The sequence below is a fragment of the Lepisosteus oculatus genome, chromosome 3 (genome assembly GCF_040954835.1).
Source record: "Lepisosteus oculatus isolate fLepOcu1 chromosome 3, fLepOcu1.hap2, whole genome shotgun sequence".
Classification (NCBI taxonomy): domain Eukaryota; kingdom Metazoa; phylum Chordata; class Actinopteri; order Semionotiformes; family Lepisosteidae; genus Lepisosteus; species Lepisosteus oculatus.
Genome location: NC_090698.1, coordinates 8334363 through 8357806, shown reverse-complemented (window position 1 = coordinate 8357806; position 23444 = coordinate 8334363). Strand labels below are relative to the sequence as shown.

General features: G+C 49.5%; 2 protein-coding genes across 5 annotated transcripts; one reads left to right on the top strand and one right to left on the bottom strand.

Moving 5' to 3' along the window:
• Positions 1-8612: 8612 nt before the first annotated feature.
• On the bottom strand, positions 8613-13554 carry phf23b (PHD finger protein 23b). Of its 3 annotated transcripts, none has more exons than XM_015340857.2 (5): positions 13026-13554; positions 11031-12031; positions 10542-10634; positions 9281-9863; positions 8613-8906 (listed from the first exon to the last, which is right to left on the bottom strand). In XM_015340857.2, the coding sequence occupies exons 2-5, from the start codon at positions 11151-11153 to the stop codon at positions 8704-8706; spliced, it is 1002 nt and encodes a 333-aa protein (XP_015196343.2). In that variant the 5' UTR covers positions 11154-12031; positions 13026-13554; the 3' UTR covers positions 8613-8703. The 3 variants fall into 3 exon arrangements, with proteins under 3 accessions (XP_015196343.2, XP_069042735.1, XP_006627640.2); XM_069186634.1 differs by having other exon boundaries at positions 11070-12031; XM_006627577.3 differs by having other exon boundaries at positions 12000-12031; positions 13026-13553.
• Positions 13555-13872: 318 nt separating this feature from the next.
• Positions 13873-22264, top strand: elp5 (elongator acetyltransferase complex subunit 5). 2 transcript variants are annotated; one of them, XM_015340858.2, is made up of 9 exons: positions 13873-14065; positions 14307-14522; positions 16270-16330; positions 16671-16751; positions 17502-17719; positions 17959-18158; positions 18446-18541; positions 19201-19301; positions 20170-22264. In XM_015340858.2, exons 2-9 carry the CDS (start codon positions 14468-14470, stop codon positions 20276-20278), a joined length of 921 nt encoding a protein of 306 aa, XP_015196344.2. In that variant the 5' UTR covers positions 13873-14065; positions 14307-14467; the 3' UTR covers positions 20279-22264. The 2 variants fall into 2 exon arrangements, with proteins under 2 accessions (XP_015196344.2, XP_006627641.2); XM_006627578.3 differs by having other exon boundaries at positions 13873-14087.
• Positions 22265-23444: the final 1180 nt, after the last annotated feature.

The following is a 23444-nucleotide window of genomic DNA, read 5'->3' as shown; positions in this document are numbered from 1 at the left end:
CAAATCTCAGTTATGTCCACTTTCTCCCAGTCCTCTTTGCCCTCTGAACAACAAGAGTTACTTTTTTTAAGTACACTGGGGTGAGGACATGAAAAGAGTGTGGTTATGTTTTCTGCCTGTCTTCCACTGAGTGTTTGGGAAACAGTGCAGAATTATTTTAAACAGGGGAACAGAAGACATGTCTTTACCCAAAGGGTGGCGGGTGTTTGGAACAAGCTTCCTAGACAATACCCTGGCCTCTTTCGAGAAACAGCAGTCTAATTTTTACACAAAGGGTGGTGGGAGTATGGAGCAAGCTGCCCAGCCAAGCTCTTGAAGGCAGTTACCCTGGCTTCATTCTGGACCAATTAGCTACTAATTACCTAATTTTCTTATGTGCTGTTCCTCAGCCACCCAAACCTTCAACTGCTGCCAGCAGTGGCCAAGCAGTCCAGTCTTTGGTCAGGTCCTTAAGGAACAAGGGCTCGGCTCAGGCAGGGTCAGCCCTGGCTTTCTCCCTTCCTGCGCCAGGATCTAAGAAAGGATCCTGCTCTGCGCCGCTTCTCTTTCCACCTGAACAGAGGAGGCCACGCGGTGAGAGGTGTGAGTGGGGGAAGATATTGGGGTTTAAAATATCGACAGAGCCAAAACAGTAGACAGCAGTTCACCACTGCTGCGCTGAAGAAAGGACCTGAAGACGCAGCCGAACAGGGTGCGTATCTGGGACTGCGAGCTGAAATTTCCAGAGGGTGGAGAATGTTTCGAACCAGCTACCCAACCACATTGTGGAAGCTGGTTCGGTGGTTTCATTTCCAGTAAAGCTCCCAGCGAGCGAAGCCCATTCTGAGCATCTTCCCCGACGGGGAGGGCTCAGGGCTGCCGGCGAGCGGGGTCTTCCGGGGGCAGCGCACTTTTCCTGGAGCTGCCGTGACGTGGGTGTTGGAGGCACGTGACATTAAAAACACACCTGGAAATGTGACAGTTAGATGCAGGACAGACATAGGAGTCACCTCCTCTTTGCACAAAGGGTGGCAGGTGCCTGGAGCGAATCTAGGTTGGGAGGTGGCGGGGGGGTGTTGTGTAAATGCATAGATTGAACCTGCGACACGGGCTGATTGGCCAGCAACACTGGCTCGGCAACGTTGTGTCACGCCCTCTGCAGCCAGAGGGCGCTCCTTCTCTGTCCTGTCCCTAGTTTCCGGTCTGCTGTCCTTCCTGTCCCTCTCTTTCCCTTGGACTATATATTTCCGGGTCTTGCACTCTGTCCTGGCTCAGCATTGACGTTCGGATGTCCTGAGACCCGCCTAGCACCAGGGCGCCCCACGTCTGCTCCCTGAGGGCATAGGTTTCTATACGGCATTCCTGAACTCTTTGCACTAATGAGCCCAGGCCTTTTTCCCGTTTCGCCGCTACGCATATGGGTCTTTTTCCGCTCTCCTGCTCCCCATGGTTTGTCCCTTTGGACGTCCGTGACACGTTGCCCGGTTTCGGTCTCTTCCTGCACTTTTGCCTATACAGCATCCTGCTACCTGCATGACCTCAGCCAGGTCAGCCCCTGAGCCACAACACCCCCCCCCCACAGCTGTGGCCGACACTCCCCCTGAAATCTAAGCTTGGCATCCATGAGGATTCCCTGTACAGCCGTCTGATCACGTACCAACCTGCTTCCTTCTTCTGTTTGTGGGAGGAGTCCAGAGCAATCAGGCCGCCAGAAAACTTAACAAAAAAAAAAGCCCAGGTTTAATGACTTTGACCTGAGGTCAGCGATGGAGGGGCACGGGCTGTAATTACTGTGCCCAAGAGCACAGCCACCCATCCCCGTCCGTCCGTCCGCGCGTGAACTCACACACACACACACACACGCTCCTAATGAACACAGCGGAGGGGGCTCCTGCTATATAAACACACCCTGCCTCCTGGTGTATAAATTCGCTGCATGGGCGGCACAGAGGGGCACAGCTCTAGAGCGAGCCCCCGGCCTGCCCACGACTGCCAAGCTTCGCCCATCCCGACTGACAAGACCAAGGTAGGGGCTCTCTCCCTCTCCACTCCCCCCTCCCCGCCTCCCGCCTGGATCCTCTGCCGAGCCAGAGAACCGCAATTTCTTTCAGGTTTCAGCACCGTTTGGAAGAGGTTCGTGTCGCCAGTTAACCAGAGAATTACGCTAGTGGCATCCAGCAGGGAATACGGCCCGGAATCCTGGTGTCTCTGATGGCTCCGAAATGCCACCGCAAAGCATTTTCGGAGCAGCTCTGCACCTGACATCCAGGTGTGCTCCTGTTCCCCAGATGCAGCCCAGATGTCTGCTGCAGATCCTGGTGCTCTGCCTGCTCCTGGAGGAGGTCTCAGCCTTCCTGCTGCCCGATGGCGTCAGACAGGTGAAGGAAATAAAAAAAACAGGTGCTTTTGACACAGCCGCACCAGGATGGCCGGCCGAATAAAATCAGATGAGCGCGGAGAGACCTCATCGCTCTGCTCTGCCAGAGCGGTGGACGCTTAGTACTGTCTTGTTTCTGTTCCATTGAATAGCATGTGCGTGTTGGTGAGATATTTAGCATTCCTTAAAGAAAAGTGGTTTAGTCTTTTCCACATGCACAGATTTTAAAGGGTATTTAGCTCTTGCGGACTGATTCTGGTTAGGCAGTCAGGTTCCTTGCTTCGGGATCTGAATTGAAAATACTTGATTGTTTTATGCAATACAGCACTAGACTCTAGGAGACTGTGTATGTGCAGTTATATGGCACTAGACTGCAGGAGACTGTATGTGCAGTTATAGGGCACAGGACTGTAGGAGACTGTGTATGTGCAATAATACGGCACTAGACTGTGGGAGACTGTGTAAGTGCAGTTATATGGCACAGGACTGTAGGAGACTCTGTATGTGCAGTTATGAGAGGTCTCGTTGGTGACAGGAGTCTCTGCAACCACTTCCCTAGCTCAGGAAGTCTAGCTTTTACTGATCAGTGTGGTCTGCACTTAGCAGCTTGCGAACAATACTTTCATAAAATATAAAGAAAAAGGTATTGGGATGTTTGGGGAATCTTCGGACTGTCTTTGTGCTACTGCATGAGTTCCCCTGGCCAACTGTTTGTGCATATGTGTGGTGTGTGATATATTGTGTGTGTGCATGCTTGTGTCCATGTGTGTGTGAGCATATGCGCGTGCATGAGAGTGTGCAAGTGTATGATGTGTGTGCATGCTTGTGTTCCTGCGTGTGGTGTGTGTGATGTGCGTGCATGCTTGTGTCTGCGTGTGGTGTGCGTGTGCATGCTTGTGTCCGTGCGCGTGGTGTGTATTCATGCTCGTGTCTGTGCACGCTCGTGTCCGTGCATGTGGTGTGAATGAATGCTCGTGTCTGTGTCCGTGTGTGTGGTGTGTGTGCGTGCTTGTATCCATGCCTGTGGTGCGTATGAATGCTCGTGTCCGTGTCCGTGTTTGTGGTGTGTGTGCGTGCTTGTATCCATGCGTGTGGTGTGTATGCGCGCCTGCACGCTCTGTCCTGACTGTGACTCTTTCCCCAGGACGCGGCATTGCCGGATGCCGATCTCTCCCTCCCGCTGCCCGAGCACCTGGACCCCGAGTTCCTGTGGCCACTGGTGGCTGAGGAGACCGCGAGCGAGGGGGGCATCCGGCGCCAGCGCCCCTCGCCTTTCCGAGCCCCCTTGAAGCGGATCTCCAGCCGGCCGCACAGCTCCTCCCGCAAGAGAAATAAAGGCAAGAGGTGAGTGCGGGGAGGGACCAGCTCCTGTTTCCCCTGTCCGTGCGGAGAGCAGCACACCAGGAGATCTCCCAGCCCAGAGCACGCCAGAACACAGATCCTGGCAGAGTGCAGAAACTGCATGTCGGCAGACAATTCCCTCTACGGAAAACCAGGTATTTTCCGATTGAGAAGGCATATGAGTGGTGTTCTCAGTTCCAGCCCTTGAGAGCTCCCAGCATCTCCTGGGTTCTGACCCGGCGGTGCTCTTAGATCTGTACAGGTAGCTGACCCCCTTAAATGAACTGTGGATCTGATTCATTAGACCTCTTCAACTGTTCTCTGCTCTGACGTGCTGGATGTTTCCTCTGAACCGTTCCATGAAGAGCCGACAGCCTTGCAGAAGCCCGTTTCTTTATTAAAGGTTGAATTAAGCTACAGACGTTACAGAAGGTGTGTGTGAGTGCCAAACACTGGCATTAGGAAGCCCTGCTGACCAGCACTGAGGCTGTCCAGTAAACAGACAGAGCAGCTTGTTAGGAAACCGCCCACAGGTATGAGGGGCTTCGATTGCAGGGAGAGTGGGGTCCCTGACACCCTATCAGGATACAGAACAGTTCCCCCGGTCATTGTGAGCCCACTAGCCCCAAAAACAGTTCCCATGCTACCCTGCCACCTCTCTCCCAACAGGAGGCGTGTCTCAACCCCCATCGACTCCATCGGCACCTCTGTGTTCTCCAGCCACAAAAGCCAGAAGGTGAGCAAGGCACTGAGTAAATGTGTCATAATAATAAAATAATAATTGTTTAAACTTATATAGCGCTTTTCTGGACACTCCACCCAAAGCACTTTACAGGTAATGGGGACTCCCTTCCACCACAATCAATGTGTGCCCTCACCAGGATGATGCGATAGTGCACACTGTACACTCACACCAGCTATTAGTGGGGAGGACAGCAGAGTAATGAAGCCAGTTCGGAGATGGGGATCATTAGGAGGCCATGAATGTTTTTTGCCCAGGACGCCGGAGTAACACCCCTACTCAAGAAATGTCCCGGGATTTTTAAAGAGAGTCAGAACCTCAGTTTTATTTCTCATTTAAAGGACAGTGCCTTTTTACAGTATAGTGTCCCCATGACTATTCTAGGGTTATTAGGACCCACACAGACCACAGGGTGAGCGCCCCCTGCAGGCCCCACTAACACCTCTTGCAGCAGCAACCTTAGTTTTTCCAGAAGGTCTCCCATCCAGGTACTAGCCAGGCTCACACCTGCTGAGCTGCAGTGGGGCTGCCAGCTGGGAGTGTCAGGGTGATACGGCTGCTGGTTGAGTAAATGAGTAAGTCCTCAAGCACTTTGCTAAGCAGCCTTGGAGAAACCAGAGGGTAGCCATGCATCAGTACCCGCGCCTGCAGTGGCTGGCAGAGCAGGAAGGGCTTCAGGGGTGTGCCAGCTTGGGGGTGCTCATGAGGTGACGGGGGGGGGCAGGAATGAGGGACAGAACCGGACGGTACCGTTGCTGCCTGACGCAGGTCATCTTCACATCCTTCTCCCTTCATCCGCCTTCCATAGGACGACCCCGAAGACTACTGGGAGTACTACACAGATGCTGCTGCAGAGGTGGAGGCCCATGCGTGGGGAGTGGAGGTGTTACCAACACTAAATTAACACCAGGCAAAAAAATATATATATATATTCCAAAAGATAACGTCCAACCTGCCTATTGCTGACAAGCACACATGGTGTGTGTGTGTGCGCACCTGACTGTGGGCAAGGCTGGTCCCACTATTGCAGCTTTCCTCGCCAATAACTGCTTCAGTTGCAATTAAGCCTCAGTCTAAACAATGGGATCAATATATTTTAATCCCTAAAAAAAAAAGAAAATCTGAATAGCACTGAACCGCTTTCTTTTCACATTTGACATTACAAAAAAAAGCCGGGGTCGCCTGTTGAAGCCAGAAACTGCGGAAGTGAACGACTGATGCGCCCCCTTGCGGTCGTGTATGGAAACACCAGGAGTCATTTCTGTCTGCGGTTTTTTTTTATGTATCCACAACTTTACAAATATTTACGCAAACCGTAAATAGTTTTTTTAATTCTATACAGTAAGCCATTTATTAAAAGAAATTCAGGTTGACTCCGCTTCTATTCAATGTTGGTATTTTGAGATGATCAGTAGAATTAAACACCTTAAAAAGACCTGGGGACACGTTGATTTTGCTAGGCCTGCGTTCGACTTGTTTTTCACAAACTCATCGGCAGAGTTGCTTCAAGACCAGTGGGCGCCGGCGGGACACAGCCCGGGTTCAACTCGCCATTCGTGGCTCCTGGAGTTGAAAGCGCTGGGCAGAGCAGGAGTACACAGAGCTCTGCAGTTAGGGGAAGGTTCTGTACTAAGAATATACAGTTCTCTTTAAGATCAACTTGGCCCATCTGGACATGCATGCAATGCTGAATGTTATTAATTTACCCAGATGCTTGAGTCTCTTCCCTGCTTTTTGTTCTCCCTCCTTTGAGTCTTATCTCTCAACACTTTAGCAATGTCAACTTCACTTGCCCTACGCCCTGCTTCAATGTCAACTGTGTTATTAGGTGCGGCTGTCGTTTTTAGATTGTTGTTTGGAGGTGAGGAAAGAAACTGACAAATAAGACCACTGTATGAATGGTTCAGGAGAGGAGATACAGAAAACTACTGGGGGTAGGGAGGGGGGTACCCCACAATCGGGAGTTAGGGGCACTACCGGAGCAGGTCGAATCAGGAACCACAGCTCGTGTCTCGACAAAGTGAGCACCTGTGTCTTCACGGGGCTATCAGCTGTACCCTTTCCAAACGCCTTCCAGGCACAAGCAAGACACAAACACACCCAACAGGTTCGAATAAGATCCCCCAAAAAATTTATTTCTCAAGCAGGATTTCCTAAAGAAAACCACATCCGATGCCAAAAATATAACATCCACTTTGCTTTGTCTTTTACTCTCACATATGTACAACCTCAGGGACAATCTATGTACAGAGGCTGTGGAGGCAGATGCCCTGACTGCCCCCCCTGTATACGCCAAAATTAACAAACACAAAAACCTGCCAACAGCAGCATTAACATTTCTGTACACAAAAAAAAAACAACAAAGAACTCCAAACACTTGAAGAAATAAAGGAGGGGATGGTCAAGGGCTACTTGGCATTGCAGTCCTGTCCGACAGTCCCAGCAGCAGAGCTCCTTATCCGCTGGGAAGAGACCTCTTGCAATGGAATCGAGACAAAAAGAAAAAAAAAAACAATTCTGCACAATGGGGAAACTAAAGAAAAAGTTTTTTTTTTCTCAACCCTGCTGGAATCTTTAACCTCCTCTCCTTGCCTTCTGTAAGATGCTGAACAGCCTCGCAGTGTCATAGTGAAGGGGGGCCAAGGCACGGACAGAGAGACCGGACACACTCAGGAGCTGGGACACGGGTGGGAGCAGGAGACCTAAACCAAAAAAACAAAATCGGGGGGCCTGCCAGAGGACGCTGGCCGGTCAGGGAGTCAGGAGGGCGGGAGGTCGTTAAGTGCTTTCAGACGGTGCACGCCAAGCTCTGCAAAATCCGACGAGCCGGACTGAAGCAGCTCTGCCGTGGAACAACCTCGCTCTCGGAGGAGGGCGGCTCCGAAAAGACCCCACCCCACCACAGACCTTTATCCGCTCTCGTTTTACTGAGCAGCCTGCCTTTCCGAACTCCTCTCTGCTTCTCAACTGGAATTCAAGGCAAAGCTCCACCCCTTGGGGGTCAACCGTTTTTTGCGTCCTTGTCATTAACAATGGTGGTGGGAGGGGCTGTTTCAGAAAGAGATACAGCCTGCGAGATGTATTTTCTATTCAGAAATCATAGCTGGCTCCAGTTCCAGCTTCCTGCCCCTTTTCAAACAACAGTGGATCTGTGGCTTCTTCACAGGTGTGCTGGGACACAGGCTGAGGAAACGTCCCTCCCCGCCCCGTCAAAAGACTTCCTTCACGGTTGCACCGGCAGGACAATTCTTCCCAAACCCGGGAGCACAAAATCTCCGTTGATTGTCGACAGCTCCAAAAAAAAAAAAAAAATCAGGGAAAACATGAAGTGCAAAACGGGCAGAGGAATTCCGAAGCTAACATAACTTCGGGATCAGGACACCTGAGAACTTGCATCTTGAAGTTACAACAACACAGCCCTTTTTCCAGTTCAGATTTACACGCATGTAAAACAGCTGTGACCTTCAGCCCTGGCAACCTGACCTCCAACACTTGCTGCTTTTTCCTTTTCCAGTCCAGAGTAACAGATGGGGCCTGGTTTGTTTGGGGAAGCAGCTCCAGGCAGCCGAGCCCCTCACTCTGCAAAGGAGCTTGACTTGCCAGCATCCCCACCCCACCTTACAAACCCCCCTACCTGCCTTACTACCAGGCTTCCTGTCTCCCCCCCGCCCCGATCTCACCCCACTCCTCACCGCAACTACCCCCCAATCATTCCACGTTCCCAGCTGCACCTGGGAGCCACGAGGAGAATTCAGCTTGCTCCCCTTAGGTACCCTGAACCCCAAAGATCGAGAGACAGGACAAAGACAGAGTATAAGGAAATCAACAGAAAAGCTTATATAAGGTTCCTTTTATCAAGTATTTCTGAAAAAAAAGTGGCGTGGGACACAGTGCAACTCTACCTGCACTTATCGCCATTATGTACTTACAGCGCACCTCAGAACAGGCACTCTCAGTGTGGCTATGTGTATCATACACCAAGTTAAAATTTCCCCCACTTCAGTGACTTGAAGCATGTTGCACACAGAGATAGTGAACACGTTGCAATCCTTAGTAAAGAGATCTCTTTTGCAGTTAAGGGGCTGCTTGCCACCTGGGCCCACCCCCAGCACTGCCACTGAGGCAGCCTGGCACACAGAGAGGGCAGTCTGGAGAAGAGGAGAGGCGGAGGGCATTGACCGATGGCTTCTTCGTCCTTGTGTGCAAGTGTGGGTAGGGACGGGGGACGCGGGAGGGTGGGCCGCGGGAGGGTGGGCCCTCATCTTCAGGGGTCTTTCTTGTGCCCCGAGCGCCGGTCCTGCCGAGAGTCCCTGCACTTGTGGCAGTAAAAGATGTCGGGCACATTGGATTTCTTAATCTTGGCGCAGGACAAGTGCACCCAGACGCCGCACTGGTTGCACTCGATCATGGGACGTCCTGCGAAGGGCTTGCCGCAGTAGCAGGTGATCAGGTGCCACGAGTCGTCCCCTGGGAGGAGACAAGACACCAGGTTAGGAAATCAAACCTTTTCTGAGAAATCCTAACACTGTGGCCTCAGAGAACTGCCTACATACTGTACTTTATCCAGCTCCTAATTAAGGCAAGCAAGTGTAGTTCAGGCACTTCCAATTATTTGCCTACACTATAAAAATCACCCAAGCCAACTCTTTCCCACCCCAATTCCTGCAGTATTTGGACAATACTACGACATGGTGTGGGGATCTTGGGTGTGCCGAAGCCATTATGATGCACAATCTGGACTTGCATCAAGATCACTTCTAGAATTCAGGAGTCGGTTGGTCACATTAATGTACTCGGCGCTTATGATTACGGCATGAAGTCGTCACACTTTCTTAACTCACCTGATTCCACCATGATGTCTTCATCCGCGATCCAAGTCTCGCCCTCACTGGAGCTGAGCTCCGCCTCCCGGGTTGACTCCCCACCAAGCATTTCCACCAGCCCCTCCCCTCCACTCTGATTGGCCTTCCTGGGCTCCGTCGGCTCCTGCGCGGGACTGTGCCCCTCTTCCTGGGCGGGGCCCGTCTCAGAGTCCGTTTCGCTGTGGGCGGAGCTGCTCTTGAGCTTCTTCAGGCCCTTGGTGGGCTTGGGGTTTTTGCTGCGCTTGATGCGCGCACGCTTCTCCTCCCTCCCGCCCAGGGACAACTTTTTCAGCTTCTTGTCTTTCTTGCGCTCTGCCTTGGGGCCTGCGCTGCGCTGGCCCTCGAACAGGGAGTCCTTCAGCCTCATCTTGTCCAGCAGGGTGCTGTCCGAGTGAAGCCGCCGCAGGCTCTTGCCCTTGGAGGCACGGGCCTTCCTCACGAAGGTCTGGATAGTGTGCAAGTCGGAGGCAGCGTGCGGCCAGCCCTCCACGCCCACTCCTTCCCCTGAAACACCAGAGCTGCTGTTGGGGGAGCTGGAGGAGGCTGGAGACCATGAGGGCTCCTGGAAAACAAGCAAGGAGGGAGTCTGCAGTTTAAAAGAGCACCACACTGACTGCTGGGACTAATTGCGTTAGCAATTGTAAAGAATGCTGCACCGAGGCAAAACATATTAAACGCGTATTGTTGGCCAACAAAAAAACAGGAAGGGCAACAAGCATAAACAACAAGTAAGGTGCAACACTGCCAAGAGGCTGAAGAGTGATCAGACCAGATCTTCTTCTCTTTCCCACAACAGCTCATAGCTAAACTCACCAGTTTTCAAAACTAGTCACTTCTAACAGTGCCTGCTATGAAGAATGTGGGGGGAAAGTTATCCGTGTTGCAATTTCCGCTGAAGCCAATCAGTGGGGCTAGGTGCACCACAGCAGAAAATCTTTGCAAAACCCCCGACTGCTGGAGTTATTGGTTCCCATGGTAAAGAGCATGTAAAACAACCCCAGGGGGCAGCAGAATGAGCCAGAGAGAACACAAACGCACAGACACCAGTGTAGCAGCTATGGTACAGAAGCTGTCCTGGAGGATCATGTTCATCCAGAACAGCTTCTGTACCAAAGCTGCACCATTGGAGCAGGACACCTCACCCACTGCTGCCTGTGTGCAGAGAGTCTTCCTGTCTCCTCTACCCCAGAGCCCTGTCACCCTGCTTCTCAGGAAAACCCAGCCCAAAACGCATCCTCACCTCTTTGGTGGAAGGGATGTAGCCGGCGTAGGCTAAGACAAAGCTGCAGAACTTATTGAAGTCTTCTACTGTCCTCTTCCTCCTCTCTGGGGGCTGAAAGACAGATCACATCAGCACAGGGCCAGGCTGCTGCACACATATTCAGGAGGATTAGGACAACAGGCCTTCTGAATCAAAAGTCTCTAAACCTCTTTTTTTGTATCCACTGGGATAAACCAGCTATGCCTGGTTATACCAAACAGATCAGCTCGTTATGCTTTTTTTTCGTAAATATTTGTGGAAACAGAGCTGCACTTCCCTGGCTGTTAGGAATAGCAGGCTTACAAATAACCACTGGGCATGCTTCTCCATCTGAAACACTCCCTTGTGCCACCACGGCAAGCACGATTGCTCGTAAGGACTCTTATCTCTCACGGGCATGAAGACTGAGCTAGCAAAACTGCCAGCCACAACATGGAGAAGAGAAACCAGTTACTGGATTGTAGTTACTGGATGGGTCCACTCGATCCGGCGACGACGGTACCGGACCTCCAGATCTGTCCAGGCCACCCCTCCCAGGCTCTCCTGCACCCCGATCCCGGTGAGAGCACGCTCCGGGTACAACGGCTTCATCGTCGTCACCCTCTCTCTCCCTGGAGCGGCATCTTCTATTATCGCCGCCGCCAGCAGGCAATGCCTTCTCCACTCCGGACCACGCACCGGAGTCGGGCCGCGCTCTCTCCTTACAATTCAAGCGGGTTTGAAGGTAAAAGCCCCCCCGCCCACCACAATCCACAGCAGATGCTGGCTATTTCCAGCCCGTGAGCCGATTCCCAATTCATCTGCAGAACAGACGCGTCCGGTTCGGCGGCTTCCCTCCATGCAATCGGTACCGGAACCGGACACGGGACGCAATGCACGTTACAGAGCGTTTGCAAGGGATTCCGTTCCTAAGGTTACACGGGCAATCGCCACACAAACGACACATCATGCAGAAGTCGTCCTTGCGGATGACGTTCAGTTCTTGAAAGCAGCTTCCTCCGGCCCAGCCTAGAACCCGTCACACTCGGTGCAGACGCTGAGAGACGACTGCCGTGACAGCGTCATAGCAGATCTCAGCGAGCCCAGGCGCACTTCACAGCGTTACTGGCCTCAGTTCATCCGGGCTGTAGCCGGCACCCACCCACCCGGCTAGATAACGAGCGCTCTGGGGTGGACCGCGGTCACGACTCGGAAAACCCCACGGTGGAATCCCGTCGGCTCAGGTCGCCCTCCTCAGAACTACTGATTTATCCCGTCCGATCACACAGCGCCCCCCCTTCCCAAAGCAAGGCGGAAAAGCAGACGGGAGTCCCCGACACAGAGAAACCGCCTCACCGTCGGTCTCCACTCAGAAGCAGCCGGAGCCGCATGCGTCATGTGACTCCCAACTCGCCAAAGATAAACACTCCATTATTATTATCTGCCGCTGCTACTCACCAGAGGCTCCGATTTGCATTTCAGGAGGGTATCTGTAAGAAAAGAAAAAAAAAGTTTGTTTTTCCCCTCCTTTTTTAAAAAAAAAAATGAAACACTTGGTCGATCGACGCGACAAAGGGTTCCTCCACTCAGCCACGTTTCTGCCCCTGATCCGCAGCCCAGCTCCCGGGAGGTGACGGTGCGCCTCGGCCCCCGGTGTGCTGCGATCGTTTTAAGACTGGAGATCAGAAATGTACCGAATGTGAAGTTTCTCCACCGAAAACCCCGCCACCCGACGTCTGCAGCCCCCGAGTGGAGAGCTGGGACGCTTTCTGCTCACACGCCTGCCTGCCATTCCTGCGCCGGGCTCAGGGCGGCAAGCTCGCATCCGACGGGGCCCGATGAGCTTTTGTGGGGCTTTCAGCGGCGGTATCGGAGCCCAATTTTGGGGGGGACCTTTTCCTCTCGCCCCGGGTCCCAGCAACCGGAGCCCCCCCAACCAACCAACCAACCAACCCACCCACACACCACCTCCCCTCACAAAACATAACCCTCCTGCGAGGGCGAATCGAAAACCGTGCCCGGGCGCAAGACGAGACGGATCCGGGCACAAGGCAAGCGAGGGAAGAGAAGCGGAGAAACTGATTTAATTTTTATTTTTAGTTGTTGTTTTTTTTTTTGGACTCGGCTCACCCAGAACACGATCACCCCTCCTGTCTCGGGGGGGGGGACACCAGACGGCACTTTCCACCCCCCTGTCGTGTCAGCTTGTGACAATGAGAGAAGAATCAGGCTGCGGCTCAACCCGTCTACAAACTCCCCTCGTCAAAGGCCACCATCATAATTAAAGATCGTCGGTGCCGTGCGTGTCTGGCGGGGCTCGGATTCAATTATTCTTTGCCCTACGCCACTCGAAACAACTGCCTATCGCGAAAACAGACAAAGCGCCCGCAGACCGGCTCGGCTTGCGCCACGATTGTCTTTCCGCACTCGGGTTTTTAGGAGCCATCCGTACTGGGTCTGGGTCTAATAATGAAGTCACGGTACCTTGATGCTCGGCCATAATTTCGAGCATTGTCGCCTGAGGCCTCGCTCCACACCGGGCTGCGGGGAGACTCACTCCCGGCTCTCCGGAGCCTCAGCCCCGGCCCGGGGACGAAAAGGCTGCCGCTGGAGGCGTTTAAAAACCGCCCTTTTCCAAAAAAAAAAAATCCTCCCGAGACTCACAGCGCTTTCGAAGCAGTCAATCCACCTTCGTGCCCCCCCCTCTCCACACTTTAAAAATCCGGATCCCCCCGACTGTCCCTTCCGAAGAACCGCTATCCCAAATAAAGAGAAAAAAAATGTTTCTTCGTCACAACGCTGTCGAAAATCTTCCCTGCCCGAGCCAACTTCAAATAAGTCCCTTCGCAAAGAACTGTCAGCGGCCGTTAAAGTTCCACTCTGGCTGAAACTCAGTTGATATTTTCTGGGGGGGAGGGAAGATAACCTTTTTGTTTTCGAACATATGAAAGTTCCCAAATTTTGTCTCCGTGTCGTCTTCAGCGCGCCTCACTCCAACACCACCATTAACTCACTGTCAACTGACTCCACGGCGACCTCTTGCGGTTGCTGCGGAAGCTGCCGTAGAGCGCCTTCAATTCTGGGAGATGTAGTCCAATCGCAGCAGTTAGGGCTCTGCGAGGCGCCTGACGGGAACGCAAAAGAAAATACATTCTCCATCTACACCGCTGGGAACGTCACCTTTTGAGGGGCATCCTGGGAGATGAGGTTCTATTGGTTACACCGAGCCATTGACAGGCATTAGAAAAGAAACAAAGAGAAACTACATCTCCCATTTTAGCAAACGGAAGCTTTTTTTTAATTGTGCTGTTTAATTTGGAAAGTATTTTTGAACAACTACAAAGCTACTTATTCTAAAGATTTATGTTACCCTTGTTGTCTTTCTTCTGGCTAAAAGCGGAGTGGAATCTGGGGAGTATAATCACCAGGCTTGTCATTCCGTTTGGAGAATGATGTGAAATGAATACACACTGCCTCGTTACTTGAGCTGAAGGCAGACTATAACTTGCTGTTTCTGTACGATAGTGAGTATTGAATACTCAGGATGTGAGTAACTTTATACGTTATCGTGAAAGTCAAAACTCATCTGCGTGTACGTTCATCTTTTTTACAAACTTGAAAAATGACTGATTTTATAACAAAGATGGAACATTAAATTTTATGTTATCGTATAGTTATTTTCAAACTTCCTTTCTTCAGATGCGCCTTGGGACCAAAATGCATGACAGAATGACAATACTGTACTTCTCACTGTTTCCATCATAGTCTGTACAGGCCCTCGATCCTCGGCGTAGAGTGGAGAGCCGATCCGGCGCTAAAGCGCGAAGAGAGCGCATGGTGGAGAGGCCAAGCCTCGTTGTGTGCTGCGGGGTTACCGAGGGAGTCTGGCCTTTGTATCGGCGGACTGTTCCCCCGTAAACTCGGTTATGTTGCTTGAAATAATCGATGGAACGGAAGGGGGAGGACTTGTCGTCATTAAAGGTAAATAAAAACAGAAGAGAGGAATAAGGGAAGTATGTTGTTTTTTTTAGCGAACAGCTCCATTGAATATAGAGAGTTGGGCCCCACCGGCGCGTTTACACCAACAACGTTCACTCGTCCCATTTTACCTCCGTGGTTATCGTTTTCCTCAAATTACGTCCTCTAGCAAAAGAAAGAAATACAGTGTAACAGTGAAACAGTATTTTGAAATTAATGTAGAAATGGTAAATTGACCACAGAACCAGTCAAACCACAGTGCAGCGCACACCAGCTCGATGACTTTCCCCGAGTTATTTCATCTTTTCATTATATGGTAATCGGATCATTTTTTGTTATAACCCTTCTTGCTGGCGTTATATAAAACTGAATTATTAGTCTCCACGAATACCCGTACCCTAGATTACATTAACAGGGAGTCATATGAGGTCTATGGTTCTCCTTCTGGTAGTTTTGTAGCTCTCATTAATTCATCTGTGTTTTAACGACTAGGTGGACTTGTAAGTTATTGGTCAATTAAGCAAGTTATTTGCTCAGTTAAGGGAACTGGTTCCAAATGATCACTAAATTACTTATAACAAATAACCTGTTTCTTCGACTCAATTTAAATAAATTTAGAAATGGAGGGTTTAGCACAGGGGTCTCAGACATAATACCTGGAGTAGATTTTTTTTTTGCCCACCATCTTTGGGTTTTTGTTCAATCCCTGATCTCACTTACGTAATTGGCCTAATTATTTAATTAGCTGCATAACTGAGATATATCTAAAAAGGACCCAAATTAATTTATAAGTAACTGTAGCTAAAAATGAATGGAATGTCTTTTGTGAGCAGTAGTTAAATAGCTGAAGAAAAATCCTTGTTTGTTTATTAACTAGTCAGGTTGGAACTAAATGCAGAAGAGGCCAGGACATCCAGGATTTGAATTTGAGACCCCTGGGTTACATATAAAACATACTGGACTGGGGCTCCTCAGAACTCAGGCTTGGATACCTCTGGTCAAAACACAGAGTTTAACAGGCCTGTCCCAGGTGGAATGATTATTACAAGGACATGGATTGCACGGATGTCTTTTTTGGAAACTGTATGTGTTCTCCACCTATTGCATTTTAATTGCATTCTAAGCAATCCTTGTAAGTTACTTCCCCACCAGGACTCTTTTGTACACAGTTTCATCATTCTATGTTCATGTGATCTTCTGCTAGAATTGCACTATGAGGTGTTATTACAGTTGCGCAATCGTCACTGGGTGATTGTAAAAACATTTGTGCCATAATCCAGTAAGTTAACAGAGATCACTGAGGTGAATTATCCATCCAGAACTACTACTGCAGAGTTAGTGATTCAGCGGACTTTGGTTTGACATTTCCTTCCCTGACGGACAAGGGGGTTCAGTGACTTGCTAAGGTGGACACAAAAACAGAGTTTCGGGGGCAGATTTGGGGTACTCTTAACTGGGAGCTCTGCCTTAACAACTGGACCACCTAGTCTTCTTCTGAATACAGTATCGCAGTAACTACAGTGTTCTGCTAACTGTGTAGCTATTATTGGATTTTTAATTCGGACTGTTCCTTCCCCTGCCTCACTAGATCTGAGTTTAATAGCAAAAACACACGGTGATATGACTAGATGACTTTGGATTGCAGTTTCCACTCTGGGTCTGGGCTGATTAATCCTGCTTACCTGAGTCAGTATAATTCCCTGTTTGTTATTCTTCTTCCTTTCCTACCCTCCTTCTTGTTTTACCCCAGACTCTGTGAACTGCCCCGGCCGACGCCTTCTGAAGAGCTGCGTCAATGCTGCACTGAGACGGTGAGATAGCCTGTCCGCTGGCATCTTCTTTGTGCCAAGTGGGGGAAGAAAAAGAATTAAATAGTCATTTTTTTATCATACACCCACCTTATTTGGAGGCACAACATTCTTTTTTAAGTTTCTGGTCTGTAGCACCCTCTCCTGCACCTGCAGGGGAGAGAATGTTGATTACTCGGAGTGAAGGATCTGGACAGATTGTGTTCTTCCCACGTTCAGTCCCAGACGTTTGCAGGTTTTGATCCGATTGGCTACTTGAAATTCCCTCCCAGTCTCTGGCTGAGGGACTTTAGAGAACTAGGACCCAGTGAAGACGATGGGTCTGATGTCGCCTGTGTTTCAGGAAGGAGTCTGTCCATGTTCTGGGGTTTGATGTCTCTGAAGAGGAGCTACGGGCTGGGCTGGATGGTGAAGCAGCCAAAAGGTGGGAGAGAATTAAGTCCTGTACTTCATTCCCTGTTGATCCCATCAAACATCCCCGTCTGAAGGTGGCATCACTTGGTTTTGCTGCAGACTTGACCCTGCAAAATCAAATTATGATCTCCCTTTACCTGTCTGTGTCAGTCGTTTCTATTATTATTCTTTAGTTAACATTTATTTAAGGGTGGGGCAGGCAGCCCTGGTCATGGGGGATAGCTGCACATTTTCATTCCAGCTCGGCTCTTAAACATCTCCATCAGCTCATTATTTTCTTAATGAGACCAATTTAGCAACTTCTCCCATGTCATCAGCTGGCAGAGCTTTGCAGATGTGGCAGCCCTTCAGGTCCGAGATTAGGGGCACCTGACCTAAAATGACCTACATTAGAAGATTTTTTAAGAAACACAATAGTTAAGAGGCAATCTCCTACATGTTTAAACTGAAAAAACAAATGAGCAGTTGTGTGGGTTCCCAGATGTTGAATGCGGAGTCCCTGAGATAGGGTATTGCAAGAAAGGAAGCAAGCTTAACGAGGTATAAGCCAGATCATTTTTGTGTTTGAAAAATAGCCATTTGGGTCTAAGAGCAAAACCTTTGGCCAAATAATGCTTTATTTGAGCTCTTGATTCTTGAAATTGCCCTTTAGCTTTCGAGATCTGACCAGGTCGATCTTCAGGATGGCCTGTCTCAGCTTCCTGAATTCCTGTTCTCTGTCTTTCCCCTCCCCACCTCCGCCCCCACCCTTTCCCGGCAGTCTGGTGTTCCACAACGGATACACGGACCCCCTCTGCTGGACCGGGATGGGGACGGGCCAGCTCACGGCACTCCACTTCTCTGCCCAGGAAATCCGGGCGCAGATCAGCCAGTCCAGGGGGCCAGAGCCGGTAACGCTGGCTGTGGATTCGCTGTCCTGGGTACTGCGGCACAACCCCACGGCCTCCGTCTGCCAGTCACTGCAGGAGCTGAGGAGAGGTCAGGACCCAACAGGGGTAGTGAGGGATCAGCAACACTTTGGGGTGGGGCATCTGGAATGCTGGTTCGGAGAACAGACTGATCTCTATAGTATACACATCACTCAGGTGGAACCATGACTGCCTACTGCTAGAATTTCCCGAGCAGAACAGCATCATGCTCGGCCATTATTATGTTATTACAACATCTTCTCTTGTCTGTCTGCTTTGGCTTCTGATCCGTTGTCCGTGTGTCCACAGATGGGCTGCTGAAACGTATCCTGGTCCTCCTGCACTCTGACCTTCACCAGCATGGGATGGTGGATAGCGTGTGCCACCTGGCCAGCACAGTCGTCACGGTTGTGCCCTTCTCCGGGTTGGGGGGCGTGGTCGGGGAGGCAGCGCCGCAGGGCATCGCCATGACGACACAGCACATCAAATCGGGGAAAGTGTTGCAAGAGGTGAGGGGACCCAGCATGCTGGGTTTGGAAGGCTCGCTGGCATGCACTTGCCACCTGAGACAACTGTTTTAAAAAAACAGCTGTAGTTTCATGTATCATTATAATGGTTTTGTGCAGATTTCTCACTCCTTGTGTGTTGACAGCTATGGACAAATAGTCAAGCAGTAACAGTTTGATTGCTGTCTTGTTCTATTCTGTAGCACTTAAAACATTGAACCTGACATGTAGGTTTTATTCAGTGTGTATTTGTTATGAAGTGTTCTGTGCTGTGTCTTTCTGCTGGCCAGGAGGAATGTTTCACTGTAGGACAGGATCTCTCAGTGCAAGTGTACGGCAGACCCAGCCAGCCAGGCCTGACAGAACCAGAGCCAGAGGATTCTCAGGTACACACAGCCCTCACGCGGCAGTGTTAGATTCCTCAGCTTAATGTACATTACACATTGAAACAGAACCTGCTTTTCTCCATCTCTCACACTCACCCTGAATTCACCAGCACACACACACACTGTCACACCTGACTGTACTGTAGACACTGCTAGAGCCACTGCTGTCCCTCTCCTCTCACACTCACCCTGAATTCACCAGCACACACACACTGTCACACCTGACTGTACTGTAGACACTGCTAGAGCCACTGCTGTCCCTCTCCTCTCACACTCACCCTGAATTCACCAGCACACACACACTGTCACACCTGACTGTACTGTAGACACTGCTAGAGCCACTGCTGTCCCTCTCCTCTCACACTCCCCCTGAATTCACCAGCACACACACACTGTCACACCTGACTGTACTGTAGACACTGCTAGAGCCACTGCTGTCCCTCTCCTCTCACACTCCCCCTGAATTCACCAGCACACACACACTGTCACACCTGACTGTACTGTAGACACTGCTAGAGCCACTGCTGTCCCTCTCCTCTCACACTCACCCTGAATTCACCAGCACATACACTGACACGCCTGTATTGCAGATGCTGCTCTCCCTCTCCTTTTCTCAACGCTACATTTCCTAACACTGCTTGTTCGTCTCGGCTCCGCAGGCTGACCCGGCCTCCAACCTCACGTTCAACCTCCGACTATCAGAGCACGAGCGCCAGGCGAAGGACAACCTGGCCCTGCCTTTCGCCTTCAGCCAGGAGAAGTAAGACTACACCTGCCTTGCCCAGGATCCTTCCAGCATTTACTTGCTCTCTGCCTTCAAAAACATGAAAGTGAAATGTCACCTACAATCTTATATTGAGCGCTTGCTCATCCTACCCAGCAGTGGTAGAGATTTCCAGTGGATTAACTGCAACGGGTGACAGGTGGTAACTATGTGTTACAGCAGTGCCACCTAGAGGGTGATTTAAGCCAGTGGCAGTCTGAAAGGGGGTGGTGCGGTTGTAATAATATTAATAATAATAATAATAATAATTACTTACAGTTATATAGTACTTTTCTGGACACTCCAGTTAAAGTGCTTTACAGGTAATGGGGACTCCCCACCGCCACCAATGTGCAGCCCCACCTGGATGATGTGACAGCAGCCATAGTGTGCCACCATACATCAGCTCTCAGTGGGGAGGAGAGCAGAGTAATGAAGCCAATTCGTAGGTAGGGATTATTAGGAGGCCATGATTGATGAGGGCAAATTGGAAATTTTGGCCAGGACACCGGGGTAACACCACGTTTTCAAGAAACACCCTGGGATTTTTAATGACCACAGAGAGGCAGGACCTTGGTTTTACATCTCACCCGAAGGGCAGCGCCTGTTTACAGTATAGTGCCCCCATCACTATACTGGGGCATTAGGACCAACACAGACCGCAGGGTGAGCGCCCCCTGCTGGCCCCACTTACACCTCTTCTAGCAGCAACCTTAGTTTTTCCCAGGAGGTCGCCCCTCCAGGTACTGACCAGGCTCACACCTGCTGAGCTTCAGTGGGCTGCCAGTTGTGAGTTGCAGAGTGATATGGCTGCTGGCAATAAGGCATCACCGTCACTGTGTCTCTCGCTCTCTCTCTCTCACAGGAAGTCGGCGTTGCTGCGGCCCCGTGCCGGCGGCGGGCAGATTCTGTATGAGCCTGACGCTGCCGATGATTTCGACCAGGAGGACCCGGATGACGACTTGGATGTCTGACTTGGAGGAGCCACCTGACTCGAGTAGCTCCTGGGAAGGGAGTCTGTCTGAGGAGTTGTGTCCTTTACTGCTCCTGTCCTGCTCCTCTCCTGAGAAGTCTGCGGTGACATGCCAAGAACGGTCAAGAAAATATTGAACTTGATCTGATGAACTGTGGGACGACCCTGTTACTGGAGGGCGAAAGGTGCTGTTTCACCATATCTGGGCCAAAACGTTGTAGACATGTCATATCCTGAATCTGCTTTATTATAATCACGCCGGATTTTTTCCGGAATGGCCATTTCTGCTCGCAAGTGGAAAAAGAGAGGATTTCTTTTTCATGCTGACAGCGCGTCTTTGGAGAACAATAGTCAACAAGAAGCCCACCTTCCTGCGAAGAGAAACACAAAATCTCACCTCCGCATCTCTTTATTGATCTTGATCTTTATTAGATTCTTGAGTTTTCTATCATTTTAAATGGAGCTGCTCGCTTTCTTTGTTTCACAGAACACTGGTCTAACTAATCCGGAGGTCAGTGAGAGTGTTCAGGCAATGCGCCTGCGGTCTTTACCGTTCACATGATTGTTCCTGGTTGGGGTTTGAGCTGCCTAATGCTGCCAGCTTCTGCTGGGTACAGCAGAGGAGCCCCATCCCCCCCCCACCCCAGCCAACCACCAGCAGGCTGTAAAACATCCACAACACTGTGCATCTGCCACACCTGTAGTAGGTAAAACTCTTTATATCAACGCCTGCTGCACCCTTTTCCCAGCGCAGCTCCAGAGGGAGATGGACCTGGCAGTTCAAGTCGCCAAGGACTCGGTATTGACATGCGCTGCTTGTGAAATGTTCTTTACCTGCATGTTTCCACCCATTGAAGATTTGTGCCCAGTGGTCTCTGGTCACAAACGTTTGTCCCATTTAATCAAGCAGTGCCCCTGTTTCTCTAATTGCTCTGCTCCTGGTAACAAGATTTTTATCATTTCCATGTTTGCAGTGAGACCACAAGTAAAGTTTTTGTCGTTTTGTTACAAGCTGTGTCAATTAAGGAATGAAAGATGCTGACAACCCTATCCTTATCAGTTTTAGTGCTGATTTAAGTGTGGTTGTAAGATCCCCACGTGTTCTGGGCTGGATGGCGGTTGAAAATGCACAGAATTCACAGCAGCAGTACCTTCCTGCCATTGGAATAGAGACCAGACCTTATGACCTAAGTGGAGTCTGCTAGTTCTGCAGGCTGTCATGCAATTTTATAAACACATGACCATTTCCAGAGGTGTGTGTGATCTAGATGTTGCCTAAAGGGAACTGGATAAAAATAAATAATTGTTTGTTAAGTGTTGTGTTTTGTAATATCCTCTGTTGAATTATGGTGCAGTAAGTGTTTTTTCTTATGTATCTGGTATGGCGTGTCTCCGGATGATATGGTGGCCCTGGGTGCAACAGGTGGTGCTGCATTCTGTGGGTGGTAGTGTGCACGTTTTGCCACCAGGTGGGGTAATTACAATAAGATTAAAAGCAGCAGCAAAGAGTGCTGGGTCATTGTGGACACCAGTCCTCTTCTGGGACCACTTCCTGCCTGCCTGTTGCCCATTAAGTGTTTGTATCCCTAAATACACTGGACACCTGTGTGTCCCTACAGGCTGTTTCTCTCCACACTGGACGACTGTGTGTCCCTACAGCCTGTTTCTCTCCACACTGGACACCTGTGTCCCTAAAGCCTGTTTCTCTCCACACTGGACACCTGTGTGTCCCTACAACCTGTTTATCTACATGCTGTGGCCTGCAGCTGTTGTTACCTGTGTTGTGCTCCATTGAAGAATAACAGTACACAACGTTGAGTCTCATCCCAAGTGTATTGGGGTCACTGTCATAGAAGACTGGTGTACAGTTGCTCCGTTCAAATATGGAAAGTGGGCAAAATGTTGATGGCCATTGTACAGTCACTGAAAAAGGAATGTGGCAAGGAAGAAATAAAGAACCAACTGGATGACCCCATCTAATTTACAACAGTTCTTTGTGTTTCTGTGTTAGAATTTAAGACCAAGTTGTCACACTGAACATGTACTGTTCTTGTGGGTGTTGTTCTTTCCAGTGTTAAAAGTATTTCCACTAAAACGATCTAGTTCTGGGTCTGAGGGTCTCTTTATAGAATTAAATTCCTATTCACGGATACTTGGCTCGTGCTAGCTATGATATCTACATTTTCGACTTTATCTTCTTTTTCTAACTCGAGCTCTGCTGCAGGGGGCTCAGCCTGGTCCTCACCGTCAATGACAATTCCTTCTCAATTGACTCATCTTCTTAAATAAGGGTAAAAATAAAACACAAAATGAAGTAAGAAAATCTTCTAAAGCATTTCTTAGTGAATAACAGATACTTTATACCTTTATATATATAAAGCCTGCACATCTTATCTTTATATAGTACCTTTTATCCCCAGTGACATCAGATGGTTTCATTAATGAAAGTTTAAGTTAATTATGTGAAATAAAAATGGAATAAACCCTGTACTGGGTTTTGATATCTGTCCATCCATGTTCTAACTACTCCCTCCAATTCATGGTCATGGTGGAGCTGGAGCCTATCCTGACAAACTGGCTTATGGTATATCAAAGTACAGTAAGTACAACCTATATGGATTTCAGTAGTATACATTAAAAGCAATGAGTATTTTGTGTTTTAGGAGTATTCATTTTGTAGTTAAGTCAAGAAGCATTCAATCTGTGCTTTTCTATTGACTTGATTTGCCAATGCCCTTTTCCTGGGCAGTGTAGCGAGGTTATGTCACTGTGGAATTCACCTTTTTTATTTTCTAGTGTTCCTAGAGGCATGTGCACATTCATAAACCAATATCCCTTTCACAGACAGTGTTGAGGAAAGTGACTTTTTTTAAAAAACCCACCATACAAGTGCGTAAGAGATGATTTTTAAAAGTTATTGTTCCTTAACTAAATCATTTTTTAAAAATCAGTTATAATTCATTTATGTTCCTTAAATTCATTTTGATTTTATGTTTGCCTAAAGATTTAATAGTAAGGGGTTACTTTCACCAGATACTGATTATAGGTGTTTTGTCAAAATTTCCTCCATGTTTCTTGCTACTAAGAATTTGTATTTCTAGATAGGGCCACAAACCAATGAAAGTGAATAAATACACATATCGCCCTGCAGCTTATAGCCAGCAGCC

Bases quoted from the DNA above. Each gene is read 5' to 3' on its own strand.
- elp5 (XM_015340858.2), top strand. From the start codon at position 14,468: ATGTTGCTTGAAATAATCGATGGAACGGAAGGGGGAGGACTTGTCGTC. The intron at 14,523-16,269 runs GTAAATAAAAAC...GTTTTACCCCAG, and splicing joins AGGACTTGTCGTCATTAAAG to ACTCTGTGAACTGCCCCGGC. The intron at 16,331-16,670 runs GTGAGATAGCCT...CCTGTGTTTCAG, and splicing joins GTCAATGCTGCACTGAGACG to GAAGGAGTCTGTCCATGTTC.
- phf23b (XM_015340857.2), bottom strand. From the start codon at position 11,153: ATGAAGCCGTTGTACCCGGAGCGTGCTCTCACCGGGATCGGGGTGCAG. The intron at 10,635-11,030 runs GTAACTACAATC...TCTGTCTTTCAG, and splicing joins GGATCGAGTGGACCCATCCA to CCCCCAGAGAGGAGGAAGAG. The intron at 9,864-10,541 runs GTGAGGATGCGT...CTTGTTTTCCAG, and splicing joins ACATCCCTTCCACCAAAGAG to GAGCCCTCATGGTCTCCAGC.